The sequence below is a fragment of the Hyperolius riggenbachi genome, chromosome 5 (assembly GCF_040937935.1).
Source record: "Hyperolius riggenbachi isolate aHypRig1 chromosome 5, aHypRig1.pri, whole genome shotgun sequence".
NCBI classification, from domain to species: domain Eukaryota; kingdom Metazoa; phylum Chordata; class Amphibia; order Anura; family Hyperoliidae; genus Hyperolius; species Hyperolius riggenbachi.
The window spans coordinates 93,836,097-93,849,163 of record NC_090650.1 but is presented as its reverse complement, the minus strand read 5'-3'; the positions used below and the strand labels follow the sequence as shown (position 1 = coordinate 93,849,163).

Below are 13,067 nucleotides of genomic sequence, written 5' to 3'. Positions count from 1 at the left end.
GCGCGCACAAACCGATTTCGCGCACATGTTATGACCTGCGGCGTTACGTGGGAAGTTGCGGTGCAACACTGAGTAGTTCTAAATCACTGCACGGGAAAACGCTGGCGCTGGACATTACAAAGCTCCCAGATTCATTACAACGTAATGCTATGGAAGGCTTTATCTAATGTGAAAGAACAAATCGACTTTCATGTTATCTTTCTAAACGCATCCTAGGAGCGGTCTGTCAAAACGCACGGATCCGCTCCTACTGTGAAAGAGCCCTGAAAACTGTTTCTTTCCCATTTTTATGTCAACAACCGCAAACTGCATTTGTAAAGTGCTTTGCTCCTGTACTACGCAAAGCGAATAATCATGGCTTAGACCAGTAATTGGTTGATTGGTAAATTGTGGTACAGAGGAAGAATTCTATAAGCCTGCAAATACCAGGCTAAACGGGTGGCTTTTCAGTCTGGATTTGAATAACTCCATGGATGGGGTGTGGAAGGGTATACCAAATGATAGGGGCAGCATGACAGCAAGTTCTGGCTCCAAAGGTTTTTAGGTGCACTCTGGGAGTGACCAAGTTTATGGATCCTGCAGACCTGAGGTTGTGAGAAGTGTGGTGCAGTCTCAGCAAGTCCTTCATGTATCCAGGTCCCAAATTGTGTAGGGATTTGAATGTCAGCAGGCCAGTCTTGAAGAGTATTCTCCATTTTTACAGGTAGCCGGTGAAGTGAGCGAAGAATCGGTTGAATGTGATAGTGGCAAGGTTGGTTTGTTAGCAGTCTGGCAGCAGACACTAAGGCTCTTAGCAAACTTTTTCTGCATGGAAATAGTGTAAAATGAGTACAGGAAGTCTTGGTTCCCTTCTAGAGAATTTTTAGTTCTTGGGGTCAGCTGAATTTATATGTACATGGAGATTATTGCTGTCCAACATGAAATGTGTCCATAAGGTAGTGTTTTGTATGTCTGGCTGCCATAAAATGTTTGATGGAATCCTGGGCAAATAGCCGCCTCCCTACAGAGACATATGATAAGTTGTTCAGAATGAAGGCGGAATTACCTTTTTGGGAATCTATAACAGGTGCTGTTCCCTTGTAAAGCTTGGATGCAGACTACCTCTCTGACATGCTTCAGGGAGTCTGGGCCACTCCTGCTCCCATGAGGCAGTGCAGGTAACTGAGAGGCAAGGCATTGTAAACGCAAGAGGTGGTGTCCTACTAGTAGTCTCTGGAGTAGGGACCGGCCATAGTACAGATTTTCAAGTGGTACTTATCTGAACTTTAACTTGACCCACTGCTGATAGCCAGCTGCATAGGGACAAGTGGTCATGGGACTATTGTGTTACAGGTATAAAACCTTTTTTTCCTCCCTCCTCCGGAGTGTGGGAAAGGGGCATGGGGTATGCAATGCTGGAATTCATCTTTTAAGTATAAGTATCCAGTGTTTAAAATGGAACTGCTTTATGTTGTGTAGTGCCTGCAGTGTGGCAGGACTGAGTTGGATCACGTATAAAGTTCTGAATGCTGGAACTTTTTATCTTAATAAAGTAGTTTATTTTCCCCCCCACACACTGCTCTGCTTTGTTGTGAATATTTGGGGGGAGGGGGGGAGGGCACAGCTAGTAAAGCAGTGAGGGATGCTTATTATTTTCAGTATGAACTGGTCCAGATTCCTGATTTCTGAATAGAAGTCAGACAGTGCCTCTAGACTTGCCTTGGAGGCACACTCTCTCTCTCTCTCTCTCTCTCTCTCTCTCTCTCTCTCTCTCTCTCTCTCTCTCTCTCTCGCTCATAATACAGCCCAACCTGAAGTAATGTATGTTCCTGCTTTACATAACCACAATACTACACACGTTTGCTTCTATGCAACTCCCTTTCAGTTACACTTAACTTCCCCTGCGCCTACTTCACAATATCTTTCTACATAGTTCCAGTGAAGTCTTCCTGATATCTTTGCTCCCACTGCTCGTTACTTCCACAGATGACACCACTTGCCGCCATATAAACTGTTCCTCATGTTCACCACAGCTCTGAACTACACTTAAAAAACATGCTCTAATGCTATCAGTGATCACGCCTGGCCACCATATATATATATAAAAACCTTTCCCGCACCACATATGACATCCTGATTCCAGCTCTAAATGCCTTGTGTAAGGAAGAAACCTAACTCCCACATCCTCTGCCCTATTATATTAACACAGCCTTTAACCTGATCAAGTCACACCCACATCCACTACAACCTTCCTTTCCAATGTGTAACTGCCCACATCCACACTTGCATCCTCTCCATATACTCCCCTCCATGATGGAGTTCACATGCTTTTAAACTTATTAACGCATGCATATTGTATCAACCAATTCCATAAATTCTGTTATCCTATTGCCACTATCTTACTTTTCAGGGGTCCACGGACACCATATTTGCGCATTTATGTGTATGCCCCCGGTGAGCAGGGCAAGCCAAATGACCGCTCACCCTGCTGCCGTTCAAATCCCTGCCCGTGTTAAAGAGGTTCTGTGGCCCTTTTTCAAAATGCAATTTAAATGAAGAGATATGTTTCTTTTATAAGTACTAATCTTTTTTTCCCTGTCTCATGTAGAAACAGCTGTGCTGTCTCTCTCCTGCTCCTTTCTAATTATTCGTCTAAGACGAATATTGTGCTGCAGGAAAAGGCAGGCAGTCTAGCGGCTGTTCCTCCCTCCCGCTGCTGCAAGTCATCTGATGAGTCATCCCTGACCTTTCTGCCAGCTTCAGACAGCAGGGGTAGGGAGATCAGCCTCTTGTGGCTTCAGCTCAGCTCATCTCATCTCTCATGCACAGCAGTACAGGGAGACTGTGTACTTACCTGGAAGCACTTTTCATTGCAGCCATCTTGCCCAAAGGTTTAAAAATTATATTTTATTAATTACGTTATTTATTGGCAGCGGGGAGTGGCGAAAATAGGAGAAATTAAGAGGGGGAATAATGGGGGAAACAGTAATATGTTTATTTTAATGTGCTGTAAATTCATCACAGGGACGCCTGCTTTCGTCAATGAGCGCCGTGGGCCGATACATCTGCTTCACAGTATTTATTTGGAGAAATATTACATCTTCCAGGTGTGTCCAACTGCGCATATGTTGCCCTTCAAAGAAAGCTTCACTTGACAGCACCTTAGGGCACCCAATTTTACCTCATTTTCCGCAGATCACGGCTGCTATAAAGGTAAAATTGGGCGCCCGATTTGCAGGCGCACAATTTTACCTTTTATGGCCGCATATGCCGACTTTGCGGATAAAGGGGGGTAGGTTTAGGAGGGGGATTTAGGGTTAGGAGCAACCAGGAGGCACCACCAGGGAGGGTCTTAAGGTTAGGCACCAATGGGGGGGGGGGTCTTGGGGTTAGGCACCACCAGCGGGGATCTCATGGTTAGGCACCATCGTGGAAGGGTTTTAGGGTTAGGCACTACCAGGGGAGGGTTCTGTGTGAGAGTAGGGTTAGGTTAAGCCATAGTAATATATCGGTAAATATTACCAATATTCTACTATTGAAATTCAGTGGTAGAATATTGCTATTGTCAGCGCTATTCTACTACTGGCAAACCCTGCGCTTTTTTTATTCCAGGTGCCTTTTTTCCCATGAATGCCCTTATACCTACCTACACACTGAACTGTGATCAGTGTATGTACCGATTCCTTATACCCGCCTACATACTTGTGTACCTGCATCATCATCGCAACCCTTTCCATGTCCACTGCTCTGTCGCCTGTCTGGATCTCTGGCCAAAACTTTACTGTGCATGAGACCTCTGCCATTCAAAGTGCAGCTTTCCGTTCATTACTGCCCACATGATAGCCATCCTATTTAATAAAGCCCCTGTACCTGTGTTCTCCTGTGTCGAGGAGTCCAGGTGTCTCCTGTGCCTTCGGACACTAGAGAGGGGGCTTGGGGTGGTTCGTGGCCTAGGGTGTGACTTTTTATTAGTGTTTTATAATGCACACCATTCTCATTTACTGTAAACGCACATGCTGCCTGTTCCTGCCATCCCGTTGCTCACACACTCCATACACCATCTGACCATTGCTGCCATCTTGGTGGAGACTTTCTTCTACTGCATCTCCCCACTTGTAGGCCTCACAAGCAGGGGCGTTGCTAGGAAGCTAAGAGATCTAGGGCACTTTTGGGCACTCCATGTGGAAAATAGGTGGGGCTGTGCACCAGGATGTGGGTGTGGTCATGAGTGGAGGCAAATGTATATGAACTTAACAGCAGTCTAAGTAGACCTGCCCAGAAAAATGTTGGATGAAGCCATCCTCTCCATTAATACAAAAAAAAAATGCAGCATATCACATAAGTGTTACTTAAAGGACAACTGTAGTGAGAGGTATATGGAGGCTGCCGTATTTATTTCCTTTGCATCAGTGCCAGTTGCCTGGCTGTCCTGCTTGATTCTCTGCCTCTACTTTTACCCATAGCCCCCGAACAAGCATGCAGTAGATCAGGTGTTTCTGACATTTTTGTCAGATCTGGCAAGATTAGCTGCATGCTAATGTTTCTGGTGTTCAGACACTACTGCAGCCAAATAGATCAGCAGGACTGCCAGGCAACTGGTATTATTTAAAAGGAAGTAAATATGGCAACCTCCATATTCTTCTCATTACAGTTGTCCTTTAAACATAACTAGGCACCTGGCTTCTGTGCTGGCTGCTCTGGCTTTCTGCTGGGTGGGCTGGCTTGCCACCAGGTATCTTGCAATTCCCCCATAGCATTTCCTGACCTTCTAGTAGTCCCCCTCCCATGCTCCTACAGGCCTCCCATTAAGGCACCACAACTCATAGCATTCTCCTATAGAAAAAAACAAAAACAGATATCCGGGGCAACCCAGAGTAGATCCAGGGCATGTACCACTGATCTTTGGGGCTATCAACGCCCCTGCTCACAAGTTGGATCCAAAGCCACAACTGTAATGCACAGCCGACTCCGCCGTATATTATGTTTATAGTGTGGTTTACTTCCATTTGCATACACTGAAATTCAGTATATCTACTCATTATTACTCTAGTTTGTCATACAACATATTATTATTTCATAACATTCCACATTGCTTCTTTCGTTGTATTACAACACATTCACGTTCTTACAAAGAAAAATAAAATTCTCAACACCCACTCATAGCTACCACTGCAATTAACGTCCATATTAATTTCAGTTACCACCATTGATTTCTTTATTGGTAAGAAAGAATTTTTATCCCATACAGTATAGTAACCTAGTCCATGCGCTGTAAGCTTACACACAGGCATCCGCACCCAGCTTACGCCATGCGCACAAAGCAGCGATATGCTAGCACCTTTTATTTGTCTGTATAACAATACAGAATTAGAATAGCAGAGCTTTTGTCCAGATAAACTGCATTATATCTGCCTGTTATACACCATGCTATTTCCCTTCAGATAGTTGGTTTGAATCCATTATTTCCGACAGTTTCAATCTGATTTCCAATCGTTTTTTCCATCGTTTTTGTCTAGAAGTGATTGGAAAATCGATCAAAAACAGATTGGAAATCAGATAGGACCTGTTGATTCGACTCTATCTGGTGGGAAATTGCGTGGTGTATACCAGGCAGGCATTAGTTTAGGCACAAAGTTTTGAGCTACGTTCCCTTTGTGAGGTGCCCCTAGATTAGATAGGATCTCCCTTCAAGAAGGGGGGGAGAATTTTTGTTTTCAAACTCTAAAATGTGACTAGGGTGCTGTTGTATCTATCATACATTTAAAACCATCTGTGTGCTGCAGTGACTGCATAAAGGGCCCTTTCCCACTGCAAACACAGTGCGAGTTGATTTATTTTTTTTTATTATTATTTTTTAGTGTGTGTGCATTTCTTAGGCGTTTTTAATTTTCCTGCTTGCATGTGGGATTTTAATTTTATTGGGAAGAGGAAATTGAAAAATCATACTTTTTTTGCATTCCCAATGACTTGACCAAAAAATGCAGCAGGTACAGTTTTTGCATCACAATAGTGGAAACACAGCACCATGATTTTCACGATCATGGTGGAGGTGTTGCGATTGGAAAATCGTGTCAAAATACATCCGGTGGAAGTTGGCGTTATGGGCTGGCACACACAGCCAGCTGCCGACGCCTTTTACCTGATGCTTAACGCTTTTCTGCTACCGTGCAGAAGCGTTTGGCAACCATTGCCATCATTCTGTATTTGTGTCTCGTTTTTGAGCCCCTAGGGGGATACGAAACCACAGATGACACTAGAAGCTACATGCAGCGTCTCAGAAAATGTGATTGATCGCAGCATTCGCACAACTGGTGGTAAATGCATTGTGGCGATCGCTTCCATTCACCTCCATGTGGGATGCAGTGGATTCTGGTGCTAAACGGCATGGACGGATGCCAGCAGCTATTCGTGAATTTAGAGTTGGCCAGTGAGTTACAAGTAATTGAAGCTTGCATGCATATTTTATAGAGCCAGTCACATGCACTGCCTTGATAGATCCAATTCCACGATGCACACGATTTGCACTGTATTTGCATGCAAGCCAGAATGATTTGGCAATCTCATTTCCCTCTGATCTTCCTCTGTCAGGTATGCGCAGTGAGCTCTTGAGGAATGAGATGAGGAAGCTGGTTATGTGGTGGTGTTCAGCTCCTCAGATTTGCTCATGACTTTGGTCTCCGCTCAGACACCTCTACATAGCAACAAGTCCCAAGTGAGAAGAGTACAAGGAAGTCATTTAGCTGTGTTGCCGTGTGTGGCGCAGTGTACAGAGTTCAGGATCTCCTGCAAACACTTTTGTAGTGATAATAGAGCGTTGTCTGCGACAGAAGAGATTCCATTCCATCAGTACATCTTTCTTCTCCTCTTTCTTTTTAATTTGTGTTTCAAAAATATTTTGCCAAGGGAGTGAGTTACTTATCCAGTGCAGGAGAAATACTTACGATGACAAAAGGAATAGCTTTTATTTTAAAAGCAGCCATTAGGGGAGGCATTTATAGTGGCAGAGAACATCAATGTCAGTGAGCCTGTTCTACACATGCAATAGTAGAAAAACCCCAACCTCGGATAGGAACCTTTAAATGCATGGCTAGTCGTGCAAAGAGTCCAACTGGTACATCACCCCTGTCTTCCAAGCACACAATTTAAAATGAGGATATGGCACTCAGAAAGCTGTATGCAGCAACAAGGTGTAATGGAGCTTAGTGGACACACGTTTTGGGTGGAGCCCTTACACCTGAGTAATGGATCCGCACGAAACGTGTGTCCACTAAGCTGCATACAGCTTACTGAGTGCTGTTTCCTTATTTCAAAACTCCTTCTACACATGCATCTGATCTGTATCCGCAGCCTTCTACGTACGGTCCTTTCTCGGCTACGCGCGGTCCTTTCTCGGCTACGTACGGTCCTTTCTCGGCTACGTACGGTCCTTTCTCGGCTACGTGCGGTCCTTTCTCGGCTACGTACGGTCCTTTCTCGGCTACGTACGGTCCTTTCTCGGCTACGTACGGTCCTTTCTCGGCTACGTGCGGTCCTTTCTCGGCTATGTATATTCCTTTCTCGGCTACGTACGGTCCTTTCTCGGCTACGCGCGGTCCTTTCTCGGCTACGCGCGGTCCTTTCTCGGCTACGTACGGTCCTTTCTCGGCTACGTACGGTCCTTTCTCGGCTACGTACGGTCCTTTCTCGGCTACGTGCGGTCCTTTCTCGGCTACGTGCGGTCCTTTCTCGGCTATGTATATTCCTTTCTCGGCTATGTATATTCCTTTCTCGGCTATGTATATTCCTTTCTCGGCTACGCGCGGTCCTTTCTCGGCTACGTACGGTCCTTTCTCGGCTACGTGCGGTCCTTTCTCGGCTACGTGCGGTCCTTTCTCGGCTACGTACGGTCCTTTCTCGGCTACGTACGGTCCTTTCTCGGCTACGTACGGTCCTTTCTCGGCTACGTGCGGTCCTTTCTCGGCTATGTATATTCCTTTCTCGGCTACGTACGGTCCTTTCTCTGCTACGTACGGTCCTTTCTCGGCTACGCGCGGTCCTTTCTCGGCTACGTACGGTCCTTTCTCGGCTACGCGCGGTCCTTTCTCGGCTACGTACGGTCCTTTCTCGGCTACGTACGGTCCTTTCTCGGCTACGTACGGTCCTTTCTCGGCTACGTACGGTCCTTTCTCGGCTACGTGCGGTCCTTTCTCGGCTATGTATATTCCTTTCTCGGCTATGTATATTCCTTTCTCGGCTATGTATATTCCTTTCTCGGCTACGTACGGTCCTTTCTCGGCTACGTGCGGTCCTTTCTCGGCTACGTGCGGTCCTTTCTCGGCTACGTGCGGTCCTTTCTCGGCTACGTACGGTCCTTTCTCGGCTACGTACGGTCCTTTCTCGGCTACGTACGGTCCTTTCTCGGCTACGTACGGTCCTTTCTCGGCTACGTGCGGTCCTTTCTCGGCTATGTATATTCCTTTCTCGGCTACGTACGGTCCTTTCTCGGCTACGCGCGGTCCTTTCTCGGCTACGTACGGTCCTTTCTCGGCTACGTGCGGTCCTTTCTCGGCTACGCGCGGTCCTTTCTCGGCTACGTACGGTCCTTTCTCGGCTACGTACGGTCCTTTCTCGGCTACGTACGGTCCTTTCTCGGCTACGTGCGGTCCTTTCTCGGCTATGTATATTCCTTTCTCGGCTATGTATATTCCTTTCTCGGCTATGTATATTCCTTTCTCGGCTACGCGCGGTCCTTTCTCGGCTACGTACGGTCCTTTCTCGGCTACGCGCGGTCCTTTCTCGGCTACGCGCGGTCCTTTCTCGGCTATGTATATTCCTTTCTCGGCTACGTTACAGTCATTAATTATTTCAGAATCCAAAGGCTTCCTGAATGTATAGAAATCAATGCATGTATCTGAATCCTCTACGATAATGCTGCATATTGGCCTTGTAAACCTGGTGGCCTTTTTTGTTTGTCCATACGAGTTCATTTTAATTTGAATTCCTTACACCCCATAGCAAGAGACGCTTCAGCTCAGTTTTGTGTCATTTTTGACAGCAGGGCCTGAGGTTTGTTGCATAACAGCATTTGTGCAAGGGGCTTTTGATGTCATTCTAGACCGGAACTTCAGGAAATATGAAACAATCTCAAAGCCTGTGAGTTTAATGAATCCTCTTAACTCTGAGAAGCTGTGTTGGTTGGGAATGCTGACAAGCTGTGTATGAACTGGAGGTATCGCTGAAAGGGGAGGAATGGGGTAGCAGATATTGTATAAAGTGCAGCTACGTAAAAGAAAACCTGTTCATGCTCCTTTAAAGGTGTAACCTGTTGCAAAACATTTTAGTTGTTAGAAAACAGTTAGATTCCCATACTGATTGATGGCAGTTCTGGTCGCAGGATCACCTGTCCTGTTATGTATCTGTAAATGGTTCTACTTCTTCTGCCAACAGACAGCCACTGCATCTCTTCAGTCTGGGAGTGTGGCAGGGCACTGTTGGTCACAACACTGACAACTGCACAGAATTGCTTATCATGTGGGTCATAGGGAGCTTCCCATTGCCCTCTAGATAGTCAGCTACTATAATCTATTTAGAATATCTGACACTGTAGTACATTCCGCAGTCAGTAAAAATGTCAGAAGTCTGGACTAGGGTGTGTGTGTCCCCCCCCCCCCTCCCCCTCCCCGCAAAAAAATAAATAAATGTGTGTATATTTACATGAATATAGGCTGACTTTTTGGGGATCAGAAAAGTGGCCCAAAAGTGGAGGATTGGCTTGTACTGAAGTCAGTTGTGGAAGCCTGCTTCTATCCAGGGCTGGCTTAAGCCACACGCGGTCACAGGGCAAAGGTAACCTGGGGCTCCCCCACCACGAAAGTTAGCCTCCGGGGCCCCAGATCTGCACGTCCACCCCAATCACAGCATTTCTGATCCACTTGCGGCGCTATGTAGGATATGTGGAGGCCACACGGATCCACACTACAACCCCCACAATCCCTTGCATTGCTTACTGGTCATACCAGGTGACAGCTCCTAGGCAAAGAGCAGTCACCCGGTACAAGCAGTAGGCGATGCAAGAGATTATCGGGGCTGTAGTGCTGTGGACATGTGGGGCCTCCGCATCCCGAGGCACTGCAAAGCCATGCAGCCAGCTCATATATAGTAGGGGCCCCAGGATCAGTCGGGGGGGGAGGGGGGTGGGTTACCACCTGGAGTTGTGGTGGCACAGGGGGGTCTGGCAGCTGTGGGGGCCCTGGGGCAATTGCCCCCTTTGCCTTTATGGCAGTGCTGGCCCTGCTTGTATCTATAGTAGTTACCTCTCCTAGTTCCTTGCCGACGTCTTCCTGTCCTTGCAGTGCTGTAAAGGTCCAGGCTTCACTGTCTTCTCATTCTAGGCAGCCATTTTCCTGTCTCCCTTTCAGCTTTGTAGTATTTTTCTGCTCACCCTGGTCCTGTGACTGATAACTTATTGTACCTTGCACACTGTGTGTTGGTGTAGGCCCAGCTCCATGAGTATGATACGTTGTATAGATGGTGTGATTGAGAAGCGTGGTGTCAGTTTCTCCATGGAAAACCCCTTGAATATGTGGTTGGGGAGTGTCGGTTCTGGTACACTCATTACAACACAGGAACTTCCTAATTCTACTTCTCCTAATGACCAAATATAGCACAACATTCATTGAAACCATAAATCACATTTAACGTCTCTGTTTTTTTTCCCTATAGGTGACCTGCTGTAGACTGCTACATGTGGGAAGATGTTGACTACAGAGAGAGGAGTAGTTGAAGAATGGTTATCTGAGTTTAAGGTAATTATTAAAATCTCTCTCCTTATCATAAACCGTTTTTAATCCTTCTATCAGTTCAGTTAGATTGTTTTCTGCATGTAGCTGGGCAGACCTTCAGATGACTGCGTTAGTTTTCCCTCTTTCATAACCTGAAAGATATTTGGTTTTGCTTTGTGCACGTGGCGCACGCTATTCTATCTGCTGTTCTCTTAACCTTGAGCTGTTAGTACTGGATTTGATTCATTGTTCTAATATTGTTTTCCAGAAAATGTGTATATAAATAATGGAAAACCTTTTTCATTTTTTTTTATTACAAAGAAAGCATTTACAGGCTCATTTAGAAAACAGAACAGCAAGCAAAGTGCTTTTATGCACTGTGTTGACAGTGGTGTAAATTCTGATTGGCTGTTGTGCGTTAGCATACTGTATATGCCCAGCGATGTCACTATTTTCTTCAGAACATGCTGCAGGAGGCCCCACGATTATCTATTTGCTGGGGGGCTTGGAGGGGGGAGGGGGGTTTATGCCTCGGCACTCAGCTGTCTCCTAAAGTGTACCTGAAATGCCGTAAGAAGAAAAAAAAAAGATACATAGGGTTCAAATCTCGGCTCTGCCTGATCAGTAAGCCAGCACCTATTCAGCAGGGAGACCTTTAGGCAAGTCTCCCTAACACTGCTACTGTCTATAGAGCGCGTCCTAGTGGCTGCAGCTATGGCGCTTTGAGTCCGTCAGGAGAAAAGCGCGATATAAGTGTTTCTTTCTTGTCTTTACATGCTTGGGGCTTCCTCCAGGCCCCTTCAGGCTGATCGGTCCCTTGCCGTCTGCCTCCGCCGTCTGGATCCCCCGCTATGTAGCCCGATAACTTTGCAAGTCGGCGCAGTCCGTCCGTGCGCGCACCAGCTTGTATATGAGGCTTTAGGGCTCGTTTCCATTATGCAATGCAGAGCCGTGTGCTCAGGGCGGTTCTGCGTTGCACGTGACTTCTCAGGGGGCGGCCCTTGCAATCCGATTCATTATACTGAATGAGAACGCGGGTGCAATATCCCCGAAATGCAGGAAACCATGCTCTTTGTTTCAGTGGTGAATTACAGCGCATGTAGGGAAACCGCAGACAGTGCAATCTATGCACTGCCTGATGTACCTGCCATCGCATTTCCATAAGCGTGCATATGGAAGGGAGCCCTTAAGGTGGCCACACACCATACAATTCTTTAAATATCTGTTCAATTTAAGAATTGCAATCAATTTTTCTGACTGTAACATTTCAAAAATATGACTGATGTACCACACACACGTTAAATTTTTCCCCCGATTATGATAAAAATGATTGGAAACTTTGACAAAATTGCTAGGGTGCGTATCAGGGGTCCCCAACTTTTTCCGGCCCGGGGACCGCTTTCTGACCAAATTTTTCTCCGGGGGGGGGGGGGGGGGGGGGATGGCGGTGGGAGGGGTCAGGGGGAGGATGTGGGTGGTGTGCGGCCTAGTGGACAGTGTTGTGCGCAGCGGTTTATGGGGGGGGGGGTTTGGGTGCGGCAGCATGGCTAGTATAGTTGCCCCAATATAGGGAGTATAGTTGCCCCAATATAGGGAGTTTAGTTGTCCCAATATAGGGAGTTTAGTTGTCCCAGTATAGGGAGTTTAGTTGCCCCAGTATGGCTAGTATAGTTATCCCAGTATAGTGCCCCAGTATAGCTAGTATAGTGCCCAGCATGGCTAGTATAGTGCCCCAGCATGGCTAGTATAGTGCCCCAGCATGGCTGGTATAGTGCCCCAGCATGGCTGGTATAGTGCCCCAGCATGTCTGGTATAGTGCCCCCGCATGGCTGGTATAGTGTCCCAGCATGGCTGGTATAGTGCCCCAGCATGTCTGGTATAGTGCCCCCGCATGTCTGGTATAGTGCCCCAGCATGTCTGGTATAGTGCCCCCGCATGGCTGGTATAGTGCCCCCGCATGGCTGGTATAGTGCCCCCGCATGGCTGGTATAGTGCCCCCGCATGGCTGGTATAGTGCCCCCGCATGGCTGGTATAGTGCCCCCGCATGGCTGGTATAGTGCCCCCGCATGGCTGGTATAGTGCCCCCGCATGGCTGGTATAGTTATCCCAGTATAGTGCCCCAGTATAGCTAGTATAGTGCCCAGCATGGCTGGTATAGTTATCCCAGTATAGTGCCCCAGTATAGCTAGTATAGTGCCCAGCATGGCTGGTATAGTGCCCCAGCATGGCTGGTATAGTGCCCCAGCATGGCTGGTATAGTGCCCCAGCATGTCTGGTATAGTGCCCCAGCATGTCTGGTATAGTGCCCCAGCATGGCTGGTATAGTG

At 47.0% G+C, this 13,067-nt stretch overlaps 1 protein-coding gene across 3 annotated transcripts in view; it reads left to right on the top strand.

Moving 5' to 3' along the window:
- The window catches only part of HYCC1 (hyccin PI4KA lipid kinase complex subunit 1), a 161,092-nt gene that overhangs the window by 51,826 nt on the left and 96,199 nt on the right, over positions 1-13,067 (top strand). For all 3 annotated transcript variants that reach the window (XM_068236002.1, XM_068236004.1, XM_068236003.1), the window contains exon 2: positions 10,681-10,763. In XM_068236002.1, the coding sequence (XP_068092103.1) occupies positions 10,713-10,763 (51 nt within the window). In that variant the 5' untranslated portion in view covers positions 10,681-10,712. The remainder of the gene's footprint in view (positions 1-10,680; positions 10,764-13,067) is intronic.